This window comes from Electrona antarctica, assembly GCF_951216825.1.
Source record: "Electrona antarctica genome assembly, chromosome: 10".
Taxonomy (NCBI): domain Eukaryota; kingdom Metazoa; phylum Chordata; class Actinopteri; order Myctophiformes; family Myctophidae; genus Electrona; species Electrona antarctica.
The window spans coordinates 9,705,452-9,728,045 of record NC_136791.1 but is presented as its reverse complement, the minus strand read 5'-3'; the positions used below and the strand labels follow the sequence as shown (position 1 = coordinate 9,728,045).

The 22,594-nt window shown below is 43.8% G+C and overlaps 2 protein-coding genes across 7 annotated transcripts; one reads left to right on the top strand and one right to left on the bottom strand.

The window, feature by feature from the left end:
- Positions 1–206: 206 nt before the first annotated feature.
- On the bottom strand, positions 207–9,763 carry LOC306930964 (DNA mismatch repair protein Mlh1-like). 4 transcript variants are annotated; one of them, XM_079512100.1, is made up of 20 exons: positions 9,641–9,763; positions 9,419–9,535; positions 9,118–9,208; positions 8,909–9,007; positions 8,441–8,514; positions 8,260–8,332; positions 8,055–8,146; positions 7,895–7,937; positions 7,433–7,521; positions 7,212–7,324; positions 6,706–6,799; positions 6,461–6,614; positions 5,233–5,564; positions 4,658–4,785; positions 3,276–3,384; positions 3,114–3,177; positions 2,849–3,013; positions 1,985–2,077; positions 1,788–1,901; positions 207–419 (listed from the first exon to the last, which is right to left on the bottom strand). In XM_079512100.1, exons 2-20 carry the CDS (start codon positions 9,523–9,525, stop codon positions 264–266), a joined length of 2,190 nt encoding a protein of 729 aa, XP_079368226.1. In that variant the 5' UTR covers positions 9,526–9,535; positions 9,641–9,763; the 3' UTR covers positions 207–263. The 4 variants fall into 4 exon arrangements, with proteins under 4 accessions (XP_079368226.1, XP_079368227.1, XP_079368225.1 ...); XM_079512101.1 differs by having other exon boundaries at positions 9,620–9,740; XM_079512099.1 differs by having other exon boundaries at positions 9,419–9,722.
- Positions 9,764–11,709: 1,946 nt separating this feature from the next.
- csgalnact2 (chondroitin sulfate N-acetylgalactosaminyltransferase 2) lies at positions 11,710–22,269 on the top strand. Of its 3 annotated transcripts, none has more exons than XM_079512643.1 (9): positions 11,710–12,071; positions 15,831–16,533; positions 16,966–17,198; positions 17,647–17,863; positions 18,458–18,559; positions 19,230–19,408; positions 20,042–20,136; positions 20,278–20,359; positions 20,477–22,269. In XM_079512643.1, the coding sequence occupies exons 2-9, from the start codon at positions 16,112–16,114 to the stop codon at positions 20,767–20,769; spliced, it is 1,623 nt and encodes a 540-aa protein (XP_079368769.1). In that variant the 5' UTR covers positions 11,710–12,071; positions 15,831–16,111; the 3' UTR covers positions 20,770–22,269. The 3 variants fall into 3 exon arrangements, with proteins under 3 accessions (XP_079368769.1, XP_079368767.1, XP_079368768.1); XM_079512641.1 differs by lacking the exon at positions 11,710–12,071 and adding an exon at positions 14,825–15,016; XM_079512642.1 differs by lacking the exon at positions 11,710–12,071 and adding an exon at positions 14,825–15,021 and having other exon boundaries at positions 15,835–16,533.
- Positions 22,270–22,594: the final 325 nt, after the last annotated feature.

The window sequence follows — 22,594 nt, the reverse complement described above, 5'->3', positions numbered from 1 at the left end:
AGGATATGTTCTATTGTTCTTGTTCCTGTAATGTACCTTGTGTAATGTATTGTGTATGTCCTGTCTGTATCTTTAACGGTGATGGACGCAAAGCAAATTTCGGTGAAAGCTGACAATAAAGTTGTATCGTATTCTATTAAGGACAGAACAGGTGATTTCCATTGTCCATTTTTACACCAAATAATTGTCAAACATTTGGAGAAATATTTCACAATATTTATTTTATTTACACTTGGCAGCACCTTGACATTCGGTCAACTTTTTCAACACCTCTCAAACACTTTATAGAGATCAGGTATGTTGGCAATCTGGAGCACACTGCCGTCTTCACTGAAGTGCTTTGGAGGGCTGAAGAGGCTACGTAGAGCCTTAAAGATAATATGCTCCACCTTCCAACGCCATGAATTAATCTCGCTGTCCTGAAACGGGAACAAATTACATATCAGTTATTCAGTTCTGATAAATGTGTATTGTGACTAATACAAAGTTTGTCTGCTCACATGCGTTATTCATGCATTACATATAGTCGCTGTTGGGCAGAATCTTTTGTTTCTTAAATTGCTTTTTTATATTTCATGTTTTATTTTGTTGTATGACATCATGCAAAAGTAGCGAATTGCCAGCAGGCTCAAAAGAAGCATGCTAGATTGAAAGTCATTTTAACAATTTGAATGCTGGCCATTTTGAGCAGAGCTATTCCGCCTGTGCTAAAGGTGATGCATTGAACGAAGGACCTTGTCTGAGGCCCACAGTAAATGTTCTCTTATAGCGAGAATCACACAGCATACCTCAAAAGAAAGCGTAACTTGTCCACTCTAATTTTAAAAGAAAATTGTGATTTTACCATCTTCCATTCTGGAGATATGCAACTTTATGTAACACCTGCTTTTGTAGTAGCGTACTCTTCTAGAACAGAAAGCCTAATTAGAAGCGGTTTTATGTCAGACGCTGTGTGTCGTTCCAACTCGGAAAGCCGTGCTCGCGCTGTGAGTTCCCTCCGAGGTGGTTTTGAGGCGGTTAGTATTACTGCCAAACAACACAACACATTTGCCATGTTCTATCTGACCGGCGTTGATCATCATGATAAAGAAATAACCGCTCGCACAGGCGATACAATCCGTGCGTTTTTTGTTTGAATAAGAAGAAAAAAGGAGAGAAATCTGACGGAGAGACACTGAAGTCACTCGGATCAGATTACACACACAACCCCTCCGTTGAAAGTCACATGAGAGGAGTGAGCCCTGCCCACCCTGAAACAAAGAGAAAGAAGACTTGTTGCAGCGACACGATTAGCTTGGTTATGAAGCCATTCTTTTGCCCCGAGATGCATGGGAGACTCCGAGCAGCCTTTACGTGACAATACGGGCCGGGGGCTGCCTCTCGTGCCGTTTTCAGGAAGGGAGGGGGAGAGGCATTTTTTTCAATTTTGTTTTTATCACGTGATCGGAGTGTTGTGCTATCATCCAATGCTAGTTGATAAAGTGCCCGGGTGTGTAGAAAGACGATTGAAAGTAATCAATAAAAACATGTGGTAAACGTAGAAATCCCTTTCCCGCACGTGACGTTTGAGATTTGAACCACGTAGAAATCCTTCTCCCGCACGCAACTTGTTAAGTCTGTGGGTTTTATAAATTAATATTTAAACAATTAAATGGATCCAATGGAACCATTGTAGTAATTTTACATTTCAGTATTATTTTTTTTTACCATTTTCTGAAAAGTTTGACATGAAAATGTTTCTACCCAACAGTGACTATCCAATGTTAAATGCGTGTCTTTCTCCATACCGTCTGCTCATCTCCAGGCTCAGTCTCCAGGATGTACTGCTTCCTGATGGAGTAGAACTGGCTGCACTCCTTACTAAAGTCTCTAAAGCACTCCTTCTCATCGTCCCAGTTCACCTGCTCAACAGCAAACAGAAGTAACCGTCAACGTAATTCAGATGACTTTGTTTCTACTGTAGATCGACTGCAATGAATCCTACCTCGGTGGCTAGACGCAGGATGAACATTGGGAGTCCCTCCATAACAGGGGTGTACTTGTCAAGCAGTAACGGCAGCCCTGTTAGGTTTCCTTCCTATAAAGCACAGAGCAGCCCCGTTAGGTTTCCTTCCTATAAAGCACAAAGCAGCCCTGTTAGGTTTCCTTCCTATAAAGCACAAAGCAGCCCCGTTAGGTTTCCTTCCTATAAAGCACAGTAACGGCAGCCCCGTTAGGTTTCCTTCCTATAAAGCACAGTAACGGCAGCCCTGTTAGGTTTCCTTCCTATAAAGCACAGAGCAGCCCCGTTAGGTTTCCTTCCTATAAAGCACAGAGCAGCCCCGTTAGGTTTCCTTCCTATAAAGCACAGAGCAGCCCCGTTAGGTTTCCTTCCTATAAAGCACAAGCAGCCCTGTTAGGTTTCCTTCCTATAAAGCACAGAGCATCCCCGTTAGGTTTCCTTCCTATAAAGCACAGAGCAGCCCCGTTAGGTTTCCTTCCTATAAAGCACAGAGCAGCCCCGTTAGGTTTCCTTCCTATAAAAGCACAAGCAGCCCTGTTAGGTTTCCTTCCTATAAAAGCACAGAGCAGCCCCGTTAGGTTTCCTTCCTATAAAGCACAAAGCAGCCCCGTTAGGTTTCCTTCCTATAAAGCACAAAGCAGCCCCGTTAGGTTTCCTTCCTATAAAGCACACAGTAACGGCAGCCCCGTTAGGTTTCCTTCCTATAAAAGCACAAAGCTTAGTCTTACAAGATTACCAACAACAAGAGTAGCCTACAATTGAGAATTCAGACTTCTTTTCCCTGCCCCATCAAATATTGGTAAATTGTCTAACCAACAGACTTAACGCCCTGCCATTTCAACTGACCTGGTCTATCTCCACAGAGAAGTAGTCCCCCAGCAACTCTGATTTTCTCTTCAGGAAGTCTACTATGTACTGAGCCAGGCCCTCCTTCGGTCCGTCATCCTCCGTCCAGCCACTCTCCTCAGAGTCCAGCGCCAGCATGGCCAAATCATACAGTGGAGCGGGCTCCTAATACACAGAACCATCCATCAGGAAGGTTAGGATCCCTCATATACTGGCAATTTAAATAAGCTAATCAAACAAAATAAAATCTAAATTGGATACTCACAGATAGTCTCAATACACCAAAATTGCCAAAGTCAAAGATCAGTATTTGGTAGAAAAGCTCCTGGCTGGAATAGATAACAAAACAAAATCCAGAAATAGAATGAGTGAGATGTTTCTGCAGCCTGAGAGGAAGCAGACAGTGAAGCAGGCTTTTTGTACTGACCTGAGTTTGGTGGTGCTGAGTAGGTACAGTTTGGTATGATGTTGGATGAGCGTCCACTGGGGATCGACACAACCCACAAACGAGTGATTCTGGAGCATCTCTTGAAGACCTGAAGGAATGGAAAACGCATTTAATTTCATTTTTTTCTGTCTTTATATTATGTAAAATCACCGGGTCAGAACTGCGTACATTTCACAGGGTTCCTACGCAAGTATGGAATTTCATTTTATACTTTTCCAGGTCTGGAAAAGTATGGAAAAATATTCATGTTTCCAGACTATAACTGCTGTTCCGTTTTCCCAGGCAGGGGACTGGGCGGGGGAGCTTGTTGATTCCACAAGCTGGAATCACCAACCAGTCAGGGACACCTGTATACATACAGCAACGGACTTAATGCCAAGCTGCCTCTGACCTACCGAACGTCCCCTTCTGTGACGCACGAGGAACGGCTTCGCCTCTAGTTATGGGTCACATTCGCGAGCATTGTCGGCTTTGTGTAAATGGGGATGTGGGAGTCGGCTCAAGCAAATTCCACAACGTCGACATGACAACTTGCGTGCTTTAGCGTGCTCATGGTGTCTCGTGGCTCAAATTCGCTTGAGACGGCACCCCTCCGTCGCGTTCTAAAACTATACTTTATCTGCCAAAAAAAAGTTGGAAAAATTGTGATGGCAGCGGGATTCGAACCTGGTAGGTGTGGATTGGGAGTCTAATGACAAACGATGCATGCTACCAAGCTGGCTGCCAGAAAGGGGCAGGTTAAGGCAGGTTACAACACTTGCTGTTTTTCTTTGTAATTATTTGTTTGGTCCAAAATATTGGTGTTTGTTGTCATGATTTGTCACAACTCGAGTTGGCTTCGTATAACGCTTAAAAGGTCTTTAAATAAATACTTTTTGAAATGTCTATAGGACAAATGCATTGGGATTCATTTCCTGGGCCTGGCGTTGTCATGAAAGGGGGCAGGACTGCGACGCCCTATTACTTCCTACTAGTAGTGGGAGGGGGGCCAATCATGCGGTAGGGACCAGGGGCTTCCCCAAGTCCCCTGCCCAGGGGCTTCCCGAGTCCCCTGCCCAGGGGCTTCCCCCGAGTCCCCTGCCCAGGGGCTTCCCCCGAGTCCCCTGCCCAGGGGCTTCCCCCGAGTCCCTTGCCCAGGGGCTTCCCCCGAGTCCCCTGCCCAGGGGCTTCCCCCGAGTCCCCTGCCCAGGGGCTTCCCCTGAGTCCCCTGCCCAGGGGCTTCCCCGAGTCCCCTGCCCAGGGAAGAGCGCCGGATGAAAGCCACAGCATAGTGTAAGGGAGCAACCCACAGGCCCAAAATTAGAGTCTGGAAAAAGTATGGAATTTTGAATGTGTAGGAACCCTGATTTCAGCAAGTGTACCTTTATGTGTTTTCTCAGTGATCTCAGCCCTTAGATCCTTGATACTCATCAGCTTGATCATTCTCCTCCTGGGTGTCGCTGCAGCGGTGAGGTCTTCCTTTTCCTCTGGTCCTGTCCTGGGACGCTTCCTGTGTTCGAATATAAACCACACAATATAAAATGGTGCATAGCGCCTTTATCCAAGGCGCTTTACATAGATTGTGCATTACATTCACCCACGCACAGTCACCCACACATTCATACACCGATGCCAGGGGAAACCATGCAAGGCACCACCTGCACATGGGGAGCAATTAGGGGTTCAGCGTCTTGCTCAAGGACACTTCGACACCAACTCTGGGGGAGCCCTGGATCGAACTGGGAACCTCATGGTTCCCATCCAGCTGCTCTCCTGGCCACTCTACCCCTGAGCCACTACCGCCTCAAGATACTTTGCCTGTGCCGTCTTATTGTGTTACATCACCATACAACATCTACATTATAAATAATATTCAACAGAGTTGCACCATAATCTTAAATCCACTGTTCTGACAATAACACAGAAGAGCACGCACAACTTTGGAATCTGGCAATACCTGGGAAGATCTGGGTTGGCGATGCCGCCATCTTGTGGACCCCCCACCTCCTGCCCTGTCACAGCCTCCAGCATCTCTGCATCGTCCATCTCATCCACATCGATGGTAGAGAGCTGAGCGCTGGTCCCAGCCTCCACGCTGCTTGTGCCCGTCGATTTGGAGACAGGCACTGCTGCCTTCTCCTTTGGCTGGAGGAAGGCATCCAGCTTCTGAGCTCGACAGTCGGTCCTCACCATCTGATGAGCGTAGACTCGCTCGCCAGATTCAGACGTTGTGCTAGAAGAGGGCTTCACCTCACTGCTGGCAGAGACTGACAGCCCTGGCAGCAAAGTCTGCACACACAATAGAGCAGGATCTCAGCTGTGGTATCATACGCCTTTCACATTTAATGAAGATAGACATTGTCGGAAGATTTCCATTAGTCTAACGCAGTGGTTTTCAACCTTTTTCACATCAAGGTCCCTTATTTATTCAGCATTTCAGCCACAAACCACCATTTGATGAGATTTAGCCCCTCAGACCCAAAACCAAAGAATGTTATCGTTGGATAAGATGTTGTCCACAATTCCATGCTGTATTGATGTGGTACCATAGGAGAGATAATGGCCAAACAATTATTTTACATCCTCTAATTTGTGTAGACTTCGTGTAAGTTAAGTAATGCAGATGTTTAACAAGAATTATACCACAGGTCGTTTCGAGGAAGCAATCTGATTGGTTGAAACAGCCTTCTAGCCGTGGGTTAAACCAGCACCATTCACCAGCTAATCAAAACAAAGAATTCAGCTGCTCTGTTCTCCCAGAGCGCTAGCAAACTCGGTGGCTAGGCTAGCTAGTTTCTTGGGACATTTGTGGTCGTAGTGACTACATCTGTCATTAAAAATATATATTCTTTCAGCGATTTTCTTAGTTTTAAGGGTAACTGTTGTATAATTGCAATATTACACTCGAGGGTGTGGGTTAACGTGATTATTGCCACTTCAGTGATGCTTGCGGAACTCGACTTCGTCTCGTTCCTCACCGCATCCCTGTCGTGGCAATAATCACGTTAACCCACACCCTCTCGTGTAATATTGCTTAATTTAACTCTTGAGCGTAAATTGATGGCTTCATTTTACGCTCAAGAGTTAAAGATCTAATAAGGGTCCATTTGGTTACCAACTCTCCATTTAGCTGGGGACCATCTGGAGCCCAGGTTTTTGTACCTGGATCACTAGTCATGCCATACCTGTGTGAAATACGTGCGGGAGAAGTTGGAGCCCAGCAGTTTGCTCTCGACGTGTTTCTGAACACTCTCAACGATGCAGTCTTCATGCAAAAAGTGCACCTCGTGTTTTGTGGGATGGACGTTCACGTCGATGTTATGCGGGGCAATCTCGAGGCTATGGTAGCACAAAAAAGGTGGGTAAACCCAAAGGGCATTTAACAACAATGGCTTCTATCGAGGAATACAAAATACCTAGATTTATTTACCTTAGATAAAGAAAGGGGTGGGTGTTCTTGGGCAGGTATGCAGCATAAACCGTCTCAATGGCTTTCTTCAAGGCCACCGACTCCACCAGACGATCTGCGGGAGGGAGACCACTGAAAACCATGTGCTTCTATTGGAGGGAGACCACTGAAAACCAGGTGCTTCTATTGGAGGGAGACCACTGAAAACCATGTGCTTCTATTGGAGGGAGACCACTGAAAACCATGTGCTTCTATTGGAGGGAGACCACTGAAAACCATGTGCTTCTATTGGAGGGAGACCACTGAAAACCATGTGCTTCTATTGGAGGTACAGTAACATCATAATAGGCAAACATTTTCAAACTTAAAAAAAAATAATAACATTTTCAAAATTAGCGGAAATAGCAGATCTACCGGTACAAGCTCGCTACGATGTGTTAAGAGCTTGTAGTCGACATATTTTCAATATGTGTATAACACAATGTTAGCCACAACATTCGGACAATGTGACCGACTGTTCTACATACGGTTGATGAAGAGGATGAGAATGCATTTCTTGACCGAGTAGTTTGCATTGGAGATATAGCCTTTCAGCTTGTAGGCCAGTTTCTGATCCTCGCAGCCCACTTCGATCAGCTCCCTGGGAAGTGGGAACAGAACACATACCACCAACGTCACTGTTATTCATTCCACCTGAAAGCACTCATACTGAACAGTACGGGCAATCAGAGCAGAGCATGATTTGTACCTGCTGACTGCGTTGCCAAATACCCCACGAATATTATCCAGTATGGATGCGTTGGGTAAGGTCCTGACATCTGCCACAGTCTCTCCTTGCTGAAGAAAAAAAGACAAGACAAGACAAAGTTGAAGCTCAGATAAGTCTAAAGTTAAGTCATACCTGTGTGAGCCTATTCTCCCTGTATTTTCTAGTAATGCTGATCAAGAATAGTCCACAGTAGTTGAGATCAAACATACAAACATAATTTGGGCTCCTTTGTATTTAACTTTGGTTAAATACAAAATAAATTTGTGTTTTCAGACCATTGGGACACGGTTCGTGATATTTGGACATAATCAAATTTGTCTTAACTTGACATTGTTATGTTGGGGCGTGTGTAGCTTTGATAGGAGTGGATATGCTACAAGTTCATAGAGCGTGTACTCGTGTAGATTGGCTATTTTTATTGGATTTAAGGGATTATCTCACCTTTTTGACGGAAAAGCTCTTCCCAGAGTTGTGTATGGCATACCTGTAAAACATTGTGAATTAACAGAGACAACACAAATGACAAGAATGAGCCAGTCAATTAACCAACGGGCAAACTCCATGACCATGAGGCATTCGGAGAAACGCCAGGCAGACAGACCTGCTGACCACCTCTACAATCCTGCCATACTCCTCACTGGGGCTCTTCAGGGCTTTCCTCCTGGTGGGCACGTTGTAGAACAGGTCCTCCGCCTGCAGGATTGATAACCTTATATTGTATGCTTCTAAAAGGTAGGTAGGTACAGTTACAGTATATGCAGTGCATCCTTCTCTGAAACAACATCATGTGTTACCAATGAACTTACTAGGATCTGTGTCCCCTGATTCCCAGCACAGGGCTTAGGGGGGCTTTTGAGTTTCCCATCGCTGTAGTTGGCTCTGAGTAACGACGGGAACAATAAGGAGACTGATGAGGAGCAGAAAGAACAGCAGCTTGCTTTGTGCAAGAGAGCAAGAGGAGTGATGAAACATGTGGGTCTAATGTACCTGTATGCACACTTGGCATCTGCTGTTTTAGTGGTTATTGTCACATGAGCAACATGACTTATACTGGCCAGTGCCTACAAACAAGTACAAAGACACAAATAAATATGAGGTGCATTAACAATGAATGCATAAAGTATATCCAGTAAACAAACTGTCATTATTATATATCACGAGTACTGAGGATTGTATTTGTGATGTTGCAGCTGGTAAAGGTGAGGCTGATTTGAATTACTTTATGGTAGCTTATCCATTCAACACTCGTATGTATTTGTATGAATAATCTACATCTGCAAAGTAACTAAACAAGTACAATATTTGCCTGAGATGTAGTGCCAGTGGAGTAGGAATAAAAAATGGAAACACTCCAGTAAAGTTCACTTCAGTACATTACTTAAGTAAATGTACTTACTTTACACTCATTTTATAGCCTGACACAATGCCAAGAAGACTATATAATACTGATTTTACCTCCCCTCTGAAACCGTATGTTGAAATGGCTGTAAGGTCCTGGAAAGTCTGAAGTTTGCTGGTGGTGAACCGTTCACACACTATTTCCATGTCTTCTTTCTGATTTGACAAAAGACAACAAAAAGACACAGGTTAATGGTTGTGTGAATCAACAGTAGGCATTATCAGAGATAAAACCTGATTGATAACACCGTCTGACACGGTCTTACCCTGATGCCAGTGCCATTGTCTTGTATCTGTATGAGCTTCAGTCCTCCCTCTTTTACTGTCACCTGAATGTTGGTTGACTTGGCATCTAAACTGTGACACCGAAAAACACAAATGTGATGTTGCATACAAGCAAGTCTGTCACATATGTGGCAAATGGTGATATATAAAAAAAAAACAGTGGGTATTTCCTAGTAATAAAATACAAAAATTAGAAATATTATAACACTTGAGAATTAGCATTTATGGTTGCATGGTCAACTTTAGCTTATGGAAAAAGTGGCGTATAGTTTGAGGGTTTACCAGTTCTCTAGCATCTCTTTGATGGCGTTAGCAGGACGCTGGATGACCTCTCCAGCAGCAATCCGATTGACAACGGTTTCATCCAGCCTCCGGATAACTCCTGCCATGATCACAGCGCTGCAACGAGGTAAATAAATATAACCTACAATGAAGAGAGAATATGATGGCGAAATCAGATGGGCTGGCGATGTACTTCGCAACCCATCATGTAATACAACTCACTTAAAATGTGTTTACAAGCACCCTTTACTAGGCTTTCCCAAACGTAAACACAACAACAAACACAGCCGGCATGGGTACGCTCACTACGCTGGGTACGCACTGGAGTTATGCGCAGTGTTGCCAGATTGTGTGAGAGAAATAAGCAACCAGGTCCATAAAAACTAACCTCGCCTCACCAGGCTTTCCACTTCGGAGGAAACATAAAAACAATCCCAAAAGAAGCCTGACTAGGCTATTTGAAAATAGCAGATCTACAAGCTCACAATGCAACGCGTGTGAGAAATGTGTGAGGTTGTGAGAATCACAACAAGCCCAAATAAGCAACTTTAAACCATGCTTTAAACTACAAAAAACCCCGCAACTACCAACATTTACAATTACAAGCCCAAGGTTGCTTATAATAAGCCGACGTGGCAACACTGGTTACGCGCGGGAGAAGGGAACATGCCACGCCCCTCTCATGGCTCATTGGCTGAAGGGTACATCAAACAGCTGCATGTCATTGATTGATTGATTGAAATATTTATTAACAGTTTGCAGAATTACAGTACATTTCAAGCACAAACTCAATACAAAGACTGTTAACTGTGAGTGGACGACCCAATTAAGCATTACACTTGTTTACAAGAGGGTCCACCATGTTCAATTCATCAAAAAATGGTCAATGGTGAGGGGAATACGGTATGTTACGGTATGTTTCATTCCAATGTCAACCAGTGACCATATCTGCTGCCTGCTTGGATGAGAAGGTTTTAATTTAAAGATATTTTTGGGGGCTTTTCTGCCTTTATTGATAGGAGAGAGACAGGAAACAAAGAGAGAGAGACTGGACATGTACCTACAGTATGTGGTACTATGAGCCTGTGCCTGGACCGCTAGGCCTAGGCCAGCGGGCACCCGCAAGAGGGACCTTGACCTGACCTTTAGCACATAGGCCTAAGATTGGCCTAAAAGACCGGCAATTGAAAATAGAAATATGTATAAGATTATAGGGTAAAGTCATTTTTGCCTCATGTTATAAAATAAACTGAATGATAGCACCCATAAAACTACAAAGTAGAAACCTGAGTGTTGATTTAACTTGAGAGAGTATGAATGGAACCAAATGTTTCAAGTCAAATCACTACAGGACAATTCTGGATAGTTCTTTGACTTCTTTTTTGGATATTGGAAATTTGCATTAGAATTAAAATACAGTATAACACCAAGTTCTTCACATGTAAACTGCATAGAAGGCAAACCATAGATTCCAAGCGGTAGAATAGAAATGGGTATTTCTAAAGTTTAGATAACGGTAAACATATCTCTCAACATTTATTTTGACTACGCCTCAGCACTGGCTACCTGTCTCACACAATTTAAACATACTTTCTGTACCATATATGGTTTGTGGGGATCTGGTCGGATACAGTGTGGGCACTAGGGACATCTGGGCAAGTTTTTATTTTATAATATAAAAAATAAAAATATATTTTATTATAATATATATTTTTTACATTTTGGACAAAATAGCCAATTTTACATCGAAGTGTCCCTTAGAGCCCATTACCATCTGGGCCACTCCTGGCCTTAAAGACATAACACGAGTTATGGGGCTCTTTGAAATTAAAAAAATTGAGAACCACTAGCACTGACACACAGGAGTCAGAAATACATGATTTTGTAGTATGAGCATTGAGCATGCTGCTTGATGACGCGATAAGTAACAGCACTCCGATTGGTTACTTTAAGACTGGAAGCAGTTTGCGAAATCACTTTTCTGTGATTGTTCCGTGGCATCTCAAGGTGCTGCCACATGGTCGAAAGAGCTGCGCACGTTCTCGGCTGCGCGTAGCTTAAAGCTTGAGTTTTTAGACAGCTGGTGGATGGAAATTAAGCTCCACCTCCGCCGAATACTTGCGCGACGGCCAGATTCCCGGAAACGCTCTCCTCCGCTCAAGTCTTCGGCGGAGGTGGAGCTTAATTTCCATCCACCAGCTGTCTAAAAACTCGGAATTTAAGCTGCGCGCAGCTTAAGAAGTGCGCAGCTTAAGAATGTTTTGCGCTATGGTGTGGAGACGGTGTCACAGCCTGTGATTATCATGAATCCCACCCCAGCTCTAGGATAGACCAGTCTGATTGGCTCTCGGGCAGGCATAGTTATACTGAGGTTATGCTAGGTTTAGGTTTAGTTATACTGAGGTTATTTTGCTAAAATAGATTTTTTTTTGCTGTTTTGTCTTTTACAGGGACAAAACTGTCAGAAAATGACAGGCATTACACTTGTTTACAAGAGGGTCCACCTTGTTCAAGCTGCCGCGTGTTCTTTCTGACTGAGTGAGATGACCACCACCTGTGCGGCACCACATCATCCACACCACACCAGACCACATGTATTATGTCATACATAATCTAAAATAAAGGCAACGGGCGACAGTGACACCATCATTAGGTAAGTGATTTCTCACACAGTGCCTGACTACTAGCTTAGCTCACTTTCTCGCGATTCGCGAATAAACTGTCGCCTGGTGTTTTTGTTTTTTTAGAGGTGGCAGTGTTGCCATGTCCGCTTATAATAAGTGACTGTGCTTGTTTTCTGTAAAGTTGCTTGTAAATATTGCAGGTTTTTGGGGCTTGTTTCTGAAGTGGAGTTGCTTATTTTGGCCAGTGATTCTCAAACATTGATTCTCAAACATTTTCATGTCTAAGACTATGACCCCCAAAATAATTATGTAGCCTATGTCTGCAGACCCACATCTGAAAATATTCTATGCCAGGGACAAGAGAGCAATCTTCGTTCCTACTCTCACCTATGGTCATGGTTAACAAACTGCCCTCCCACTCTGGGCTCTTTGGTGTAGAGCACATTACAACCTTCTACAGAAACCTAGGTGTTTGTAAAGATGAGGTAATTAAGAAACTGAGTGCCCTCCAACCCCACAAGGCCACAGGCCATGACAATATTCCCTCCAAATTTCTCAGAGACTCAGCCATCTCTATAGCTCCAATCATCACCCACATAGTAAACCTCTCCATCAAACAGGGACAGGTCCCCCAAGATTTCAAACTGGCCAAAGTAACCCCCTTGCACAAGAAAGGGAGTAAATTAGACCCCGGCAACTACCGCCCTATTTCTATTCTTAGCTCCATCTCGAAAGTGATGGAAAAAATAGTCTATGAACAGGTTGAAAAGTATCTTGCCACTAATAAATGAATGTACGAGTTCCAATCTGGCTTCAGAACATCCCACTCCACTGACACATGCCTTCTCTATTTGAGCGACCACATCAAACATGAGGTGGATGCTGGCAAATACTGTGGCATGGTCATGCTGGACCTCCAAAAGGCTTTTGACACCGTGAACCACTCCATACTGGTTAACAAGCTAAAGGCAATTGGTTTCGATAGCACATCAGTGAGCTGGATGCAATCCTACCTGGAGGGGAGAGAACAGATGGTGGAGGTGAATGGAATACTGTCCCCCCCCCTCCCAGTGAGCTGTGGCGTTCCACAAGGGAGCATACTAGGACCTTTACTGTTCCTAATATATGTTAACGACATGACTTCAGCTTGTGACTGCAACTTGTTCCTGTTCGCAGATGACTCGGCACTTCTAGTCTCGGACAGGAACAAACTGCAGGTTGAAAAGGCCCTCAGCTCTGAACTCGGTAGAATCTGCACCTGGCTCGCTGATAACAAACTATCTTTACACCTGGGAAAAACTGAATCCATTCTCTTTGGCTCTAATAGTAATCTCAGCAAGGCAAATGGCTTCTTGGTTAGAGTGGGTGACAGTGTTATCACACGTAAAGATGAAATTACCTACCTAGGTTCCATCCTGGAGGCTAATCTTTCCGGTGATAAAATGGCCACCAACGTAATCAAAAAGGTCAACCATAGAACAAGATTCCTTTACAGGATCTCCTCACTGGTCAACAAAAACACCTTGAAGACCTTAACAGGAGCCCTTGTACAGGGTTTCTTTGACTATGCATGCACCTCCTGGTACCACAGCACCTCAAAGGCCCTTAAAACCAGGCTCCAGACTTCCCAAAACAAACTGGTCAGGCTCCTACTTGACCTAGCCCCCCGAACCCACCTCACCCCTGCCCACTTCGACAGGCTGGAATGGCTTAGGGTCGACGACAGAGTACAGCATCTTGCAATGGGTCTGGTCCACAAGATTCGATACACCACCAAGATACCCATGTACCTGTCTAGATACTTCCTTAATGTTAACGAAGTCCACACCCACAACACCAGAGGGAGTGCAACGAACCATGTACAACCCAGATTCGGCACAAACAAGGGACTAAATTCTTTTCGCTCCTATGCCACCAAAATGTGGAACGCCCTACCAACTGTCATTAAGACATGCGAATCCCTTGACTCCTTAATTCAAACGGGAAGCGCAGACGTTGTCGCCAGGATCAACGACAGGTCTGCTCCAGGTCTACTGAAGAGGGGCGTGACAACGCAAGCGTAAAAGTCCAGGTCTAGTCAGTTGCGCCGGTGTGTGCACGAAACGAGCATGCATGCAACAATTTCACGGGACTGCGCCCACGTAAATACGCTTGCGTTGTCGCCCCTCGATTTCTCTGCGCGTGCAGAAAAAAAACGCAGGTCTTATTGAAAATGAATTACTAGGTGCGCAGCGTTAATCGCTGCCTGTTTGAAAGGACCTTTAGGTCGCGAATACAAGCGGCCGAAACTAGTTAGCTGGCATCTCCCTTAGAGATAGGGTGAGAAGTTCAGTCACACGAGAGAGACTCGGGCTCGGAGTAGAGTCGCTGCTTCTTCACCTGGAAAGGGGCCAGTTTAGGTGGTTCGGGCATCTGGTTAGGATGCCTCTCGAGTGTCTCCCTAGGGAGGTCCTCGAGGCACGTCTCACTGGGAGGAGAACTCGGGGCAGACCAAGGCGCAGTTGGAGGAAACACATCGACTCACTGACCTTGGAACGCCCCAGGAACCCCCAGGAGGAAATTACTGTTGCTCTGGAGAGGGAAGTCTGGAGCTCTCTGGTGGAGCTGTTGCCCCCGCGACGCGAGTACGGATAAGCGGTTAAAGATGGATGGATGACAAGTCACTTCTTTTGGGCTTATTTTCATAGACCTGGTTGCTTGTTTCTCTCGCAAAACCTGGCAACACCAAGAGGTGGGGCGCAGCCAGAGAGCTTTAGCAGCTGGACTTCCGGTCTGGATCTTTCAAAATAATACGTAGACTAGTCTCCCTTTTTTTCTTCCCCCAGTCTGAATTACATCCGTGGAAATTCACAGAGCACTCTTGTGCTGACATTCATTGTGTATGTGTACAAAGTGTAGAAGATTGGATGGCAACAGTTTTTCGCGAATGTCGGGGAACAAAGAGCATATGCAGCAGAGCCATTATGTTATACAGGTGAGGTGGTGAGATAACTGAGATTTCATTTCAGACACAAACTGTGTTGCCTTGTCAAGTTGTCACGTATTATTTCTGAGGGGTTGTCTTCGATTATGTTGGTGTACTCAATCACTATCAGTCATCAAATTTTAACCTATTTTAAGATTTGTTTTATTATAAATCAGACAATTATTCCCCATGCCTTTTTATATCAAAGAGTATGTCTTTGAGAGACGGAATTAAAATCCATGTAAACTGCTGAGAACATGACGAGTGTCTGCTCTCCAGATTTCCTCTCATGATGAAGGAACGGACTGTTGTCTAGCAGCAGCAGCTAGCTGGATTATGCTATCGAAAGCGATGTTGTTGCCTCTGTTTTTGCCCTTTTCACTTCCCATTCGTCTTTAAAAAGATTGTAATACGAGTTATGAATTCCTATTTGCTAGGCAGCAACATTTATTTGACCAGTGATGATCGAGAAAATAATTGTGACTACCGAAATTGGCTGAATGGGTATGGTAGAACATTTTTTCCCAGGAAGACAAGGGCCCACGCAGCACCTAACTGCTAACCTCCCACTTTTTGTCTTGACCACATTAGAAATCCAAAAGAACTGTGTGAGAGAGACAGACAGACAGACAGACACACACACACACACACACACACACACACACACACACACACACACACACACACACACACACACACACACACACACACACACACAGGCTCTGGCATCTAATAACTCTGAGTTTAAAGATGATGCTTGCATGGAGGTTTAGTTAGTAACAGTCACTGCCTGTCACTAAATTGTATTTGTTTTCTGTTTTAGGGAGACATCTATTGCTTCAGAGAGCTGCAAATTGAGTGAGTCAAGAGATGCACATTTCTTTTTGACCTTTTAGTTTTCTTTTCTTTTTTTAACTTGAAAATATGCATAAACTTTTAACGAAGAGCGCTCACCAGTGTGGAGTCTGTGGACATTACTACCGAGACAATGTGTAGGCGGGTACATAATCACATAGGTTGAGTGATGAATTCACTTTGAAGGGGCCTGGATGGGAAAAGGGAATGCAGAAGATTTACTGGCTTTAGCTTGTGTGCCAGTGTGAGATGCCCAGGCGAGGCTTGGCGCCCCAGGGCCGGGCGCGCTGGCTGTTCCTGGGCCTCTTCTTGCTCCTGGTGCTGCTGCTTTTCGCCTACCTGCTGGAGTGCACCCCTCCGGCGGACGTCAGCTTGGTCTTGCCCGGCCTGGGGGGCGAGCCCTATGGGAAGGACTACTACCAGGCGCTGCTCCAGGAGCAGGACGAGCGCCACCTGAGCCGCGCCACCAGCCTCAAGCGTCAGATCGCCCAGCTCAAGCAGGAGCTGCAGGAGATGAGCGAGAAGCTCAAGGCGCTGCAGGAGAAGAAGGAGCTCCCCGGGGTGCAGGGCCTCTCCGACACCAACAAGGACCAGGAGCCGGGCGACCTGCTGGAGTATCTCCACTCGCAGATCGACAAGGCCGAGGTCAACACGGGTGCGCGCCTGCCCAGGTACTATATATATGTTTTTTTCTTGTGGAAAAGAGACCCCGTTTGGCTGTACGGCTGTACAGCCTGTAAATAAGATGAGAGAGACCCTATGGTTGGTGCCGTTTGTGAAACAAGCTTGTATATGAATGAATGAAATATTTATTTTCGTGTAATGCCACTTTGGCACATCCCATAACAGAATACAGAAACAATTGACATTACAGTCCTTTCTGTTCATATTCATATCATGCAATATTAAAAAACATGAATAAATATTTTTAGTGTAAATAAGATAAGAAAGACCCTACGAGTGTGCTGTGTGTGTGTGTGGAACAAGCTCGGTGCTGCGCTATGAGCTTGTAGATCTGCTATTTTTCAATAGCTAAAGTATAACATAATGCTTAAAACACCAAGGGGTTTCCCCGTCCTGATAAAGATTCTGATTCCCACCAGTGAGTACGCCCTGGTGCCGTTCGAGAGCTTCACCTCGTCCAAGGTGTACCAGCTGGAGATGGGACTGACTCGGCATCCGGAGGAGAAGCCCGTCCGCAAGGACCGCCGGGACGAGCTGGTGGAGGTGGTGGAGGCGGCGCTGGACATCATCAACAACCCCGACGACGAGGACGGGGTCGAGGACGACGTGCCGATGCAGAGACAGCTCTACACAGAGAGTCACTTCACCGAGGGTAACGCCCGCATGATGCGGATTAGAAACCGTCAGGCGTCAGCTACACACAAGTTTACAATAAACGACATTAAGTCATTAAGACCTGAGAACAGATTCTACAGATGTCTTCTAAATCCTGAATGTTTTCTGAAAAACCTGTGTTCCTTTTATCAGACGTATTTGGCCGTTGGTCGTTCCAACGTTTCATAAGCAAAGATTTGGGTTAAAAACGTTTGCTGTGAAAGAATAATATATTCAAAGATTTGAACCAAAAATAAAAAGTAAATAATAAAAAAATAAAAAGTTTGTAGATCTGCTTTTTATCAACAGATAAAGTTTCAAATAACGGTTAAAGCTATAAGGTGACACAGATGCGTCCTCAGGTCTAAATGGGTTAAGAATAATAATGGACATTTAAGGTATTCGATTGTTCCAATGGTCTAACATGTGTATTATTCTGCCTTCAGGACTGTACAGGACAGAGCGGGACAAAGGCACGCTCTATGAGCTCTTCTTCGCCAAGGAGGAGTCCAGCAGCTTCCGTCACGTCACGCTGTTCCGTCCGTTCGGCCCTCTAATGAAAGTCCGGAGCACGTCCGTGGAAACGTCGGGGGTCGTCATCAACATCATCGTGCCGCTGGCGGGCAGGACAGACACCTTCTCGCAGTTCCTGCACAGCTTCAGGTGATTTCCGTCGGTCATACATTCCATGTTTATTATACCACAGGTCGTTTCGAGGAAGCAATCTGATTGGTTGAAACAGCCTTCTAGCCGTGGATAAAACGAGCACCACTCACCACTTCCCAGAGTGCAGCAAAGTCGGTGGCTAGGCTAGCTAGTCTAGGGACATTTGTGGTCGTAGTGACTACATCTGTCATTAAAAAAAAAGTTTTCTCAGCGATTTTCTTAGTTTTAAGGGTAACTGTATAATTATAACTGTATAATTGCAATATTGCACGAGAGGGTGTGGTTTAACGTGATTATTGCCACTTCAGTGATGCTTGCGGAACTCGACTACGTCTCGTTCCTGACCGCATCACTGTCGTGGCAATAATCACGTTAAACCACACCCTCTCGTGTAATATTGCTTAATTGCGAGATGGCCATCTCTTGCTTGTGTCACAAGGATGATAATGGTGCTCTGCTCTCAGGGCGTATATTGTCTGATCCAAAAGTTTATAAATTATATTACCATTATTATTTTAAATACATTTATGGGGGTTTCCACAAATGCAATGACTTTTTGATTGTTTTGAATATCCATATCAATGTTTTTAGGGAAGTGTGTATACAGCAGGATCGGCGAGTGCATCTGACCGTAGTCTACTTTGGACAAGAGGGTTTACAAGAAGTCAAGTCCTCTTTGGAGAAACTGTCCAGGTGTGTTTCATTGCATTGCATTTGCATTTCATTTCAAGATAATGACTTATCTTTAGGGGTGGGCGATATGGAAAAATATAATATCACAATATCTTTTCAAGCAGAATCACGATACACGATATTCTTTCATGCATTCTTTAGGGTTATTGTTCAAGTTACTTAACGGTACACTCCTACAAGAAGGAGTAACAGAACATTTAGACCTAAATACTTTTTAATTTTGGCGAAATCAAACGAAACGTCTTTCTACAAAAGTATAAATGAAGTTATAGAACTGCAAATCATAGAATGCGCATTCATTGTATCACGATATCTCTGAAAACTCATATCGTGGAGACATTGTATCACGGTATGATCATTTATGACCATATCGCCCACCCCCTAACCTTAATATTTAACCCATTTTGACCTGGGAACGATTCTACAAATGTCTTCTAAATCCTTACTGTTTTCTTGAAAAAGCTATGTTTCTATGTCAGTCGTTCTCAAACACTTTTCACGATTCTTCAAAAAAATAGCAGACCTACAAGCTCGATATCTAAAGTATAACATAATGCTAAAACACCAAAAGGGGTTCCCGCCCAAAATGGGTTAATGTGTCCAAGAGGTTAAATCCATTGCACTCTGAAGTCTATTTTAATTTGATTTACAACAAACTAAACTGTTTTAGGGAAGAAAGCTTCTCCAACTACACCCTGGTCCCAGTGGACGAGGAGTTCTCCAGAGGACGGGGTCTTGACATCGGAGCCCGTGCTTGGAAGAGGGGTGACGTCCTGATGTTCTTCTGTGACGTGGACATCTACTTCACACCGGAGCTCCTTAATGCCTGTCGTCTTCACGCTGTTCCCAGTAGGTGTCTTAACTCTTAACCCATTTAGGCCTGACATCGAAATAAAATAAGTCTTTTTTTTGCCGCATTTTCACGATTTTTCAAAAATAGCAGACCTACAAGCTCGTAGCACGGAAGCACGCCACTCGGTGGTGCGCTACGAGCTTGTAGATCTGCTATTTTCTAATAGCTAAAACACCAAAAGGGGTTCCCGCCCAGAATGGGTTAACCAGCGTACAGCTTTCATCCCATTATAAAACCCATTCAGACCTGATTCTACAAAATGTCTTCTAAATCCTGACAGTTTTGTGAAAAACCTACATCAGTGGTCCTCAAACATGTCGAGCACCACAAAAAAATTATATATATTCAAAGATTTGCACGTTTTCACGATAAAAAAAAATTAGATATACAAGCTCATCTGAGCTTGTAGATCTGCTATTTTTCAATAGCTCCTCGTGTCTCAAAATGTAAGAAACATAATTCATAATATTATGCAATGATGCGTTTAAAATAACGGTTAAATGCTAAAGGTGACACGGATGTATCCTCAGGTCTAAATGGGTGTGGGTGAATAATTTTACCGACATTAGGGAGTGTCAGCGCTGTCACATAATAATATACTGAACGCTGCTTGCTTTTGTGTTCTGCAGACAAGAAAGTCTTCTATCCAGTTGTCTTCAGTCTGTATAATCCTGCCATTGTTTATGGAAATTTGGAGCTGGCTCCACCCATTGAACTCCAGCTGGTACGAACAACCTTTTCATGATTGATTTTGAGAAATATTGCATAATTGTTCTTTTTTTACTTTCATTTCTGTTCAGTGATGATGTACTAAAAGATCAGTTTAAACGTGACATCTGACATAATAATCTGTCTCCTCAAATAGATTCACAAGAAGGATGCAGGATTCTGGAGAGATTTTGGCTTTGGAATGACTTGTCAGTATCGGTCAGATTTTCTAAATATCGGTAAGCAATTTGTCATCATAATGACAAGACTTGGGACCGTTTGGCTTAAGATATACACCACTGATCATAAATATGAAGTATTAAACCGCATTTTCCCCATTTTCTTTCACCTTCCAGGTGGGTTCGATCTCGAAGTAAAAGGCTGGGGCGTAGAAGATGTCCACCTGTACAGAAAATATCTCCGGAGTGAGCTGATCGTTATTCGGACACCGGTGTCGGGCCTCTTCCACCTTTGGCATGAGAAGCAGTGTGCGGACGAGCTGACGCCGGAGCAATACCGCATGTGCATTCAGTCCAAAGCCATGAATGAGGCCTCGCACTCCCACCTGGGCATGCTCGTGTTCCGCGAGGAGATCGAGGCTCATCTCCGCAAGCAGGCCTACAAGACCCAAGGCAAATCGGAGGACTGAAAACGATGCCCTGATATAGTCTTGATCGTTGGACATTTCGACAAACAGTAAGACTGTGATGAATCCTCAACTTCCCATGCCGTTATGAATGCACTAAAGGAGACGACCTGTTTACACAGACACTGTTCCACTTCACCGCTCAGCTGTAGACGAAGATGAATGTACAAAAATGTCGAATTGTTGATAAATGTGAAACCCGGGAGCACCCTTACAACACTATCGTAAAGAGCAGCAATATAAACGAGTGACATTCATTGGAGGTCATTAAACCTTGAGAGTAATATAGCCTTGAGGTGGGGAAAATATCTTGCTTTAAATGTAACCTTCAAACTATTACAATCAATTCTAGAAGCATGCAATTAGTGTAATTGGAAAGATTAGAAATATCTTGATTGTAGCCCTGTGCACATGCGTGAGACGTGCACTCGCCTACTCGGACCTCTTCAAAGCAATTCTCACAATTTCTTTGTCCTTTCCACACCTTGCTGTGACCTCTAGGAATGTCTTCCAAAAGCGTCCCAGCTTTGGTTTGATTCTCAATTCTCACAACTTGATATAATACTTTATCAAGGTGCTATAATGCAACACTAAATGAAGGTGACTTAACCAATGGTTTATTTATTTTGCTTTCTGTCCCTAAGAAATAACTAGACGCGTTTTCTCGCTTGATTGCATTGAATCAGGTATGATTCCTACCCGTAGTGTCGTTGACAAGGCTGTCCTCTTTGTAAGCAGGGCAGAGCAGTTCATGAAGATTTACTTTTTTTAATTTCTTTCAGTATCTTACAAAGTTTGCAGAGCCATATTGTTACATTTCTGTTTTATTTGAAAATGGGATCAAATTGTTCAAGTGGTTAAAAAGGGACCTTTTTTATGTTTGCTTTGACCGTATTCAAACCCAGACAGGATGCATTTATTAATACTTTAATATAATTAAACATTTATTTGTATAGCACTTTTTAAAACGATGGCACAAAGGACTTTTCAGAACAGGATCAAATCAAACACGCTAGAGTCCCACATGGACCCTAGCGGTCCTATTCTGGGGGCGACTATAGCAGAAGTGTTGATGCAACAATGAGTTTGTATATTGGCTATTTTTGGCAAAGAGTTTGTGTAGAGGAAAAGCAGCGTACCAAGTATAGTTTTAACTTGGGTTTAGTGATATGAAATGTTAAAGAGATTACTCGTCCTTGTTAGGCCCACTGAAGTTGTGACCTGTGTACACATAGGTCATGTAACTATGGTCAATAGTCTGTTGAAAGGGACAATCAGTCACTGACCTTTGCTTTGAAAACAACTAGTGATCCATTACAGAGAAGCATGATGAAACATTGTTTAAGACAGCAGTAAGGCATTGATTCCTGGTGTACGGAGGCTGGTTTGTCTGTAAAAGAGTTTCATTTATGCCTTGTGAAAATCATTCACAGCATGACTATTCCTATAAATCAAGACTGGGGCTAAATGTTACACCCGCTCAATGTAAATACATTTCTACAATTGTTTTTCTTAATTGTGAGTTTAATACCTAAGTTTTATGTGCCTCCATGCTTAAAGTGTGTTCTTGTTAGGCCATTGAAATGCATAGCTGTATAATACTGTAAAATATATTTCTTGAAGAGAACAAATGGGTCACTGAGGCTGGGCATCAAAAGTGAAAGAAGCATCATCTGAGAGTACTTCTAGCACAAACAAAGTGCTTCATTCTTTGCAGAAGGATAGCAAGGTAGTTAATATATTCTATACTGTGTTTTACTGAATGATTTTAGCAAATATGACAACTGTTGGTTGAAAAATCACATTCCTTTTAAACTCATCCTGTAAA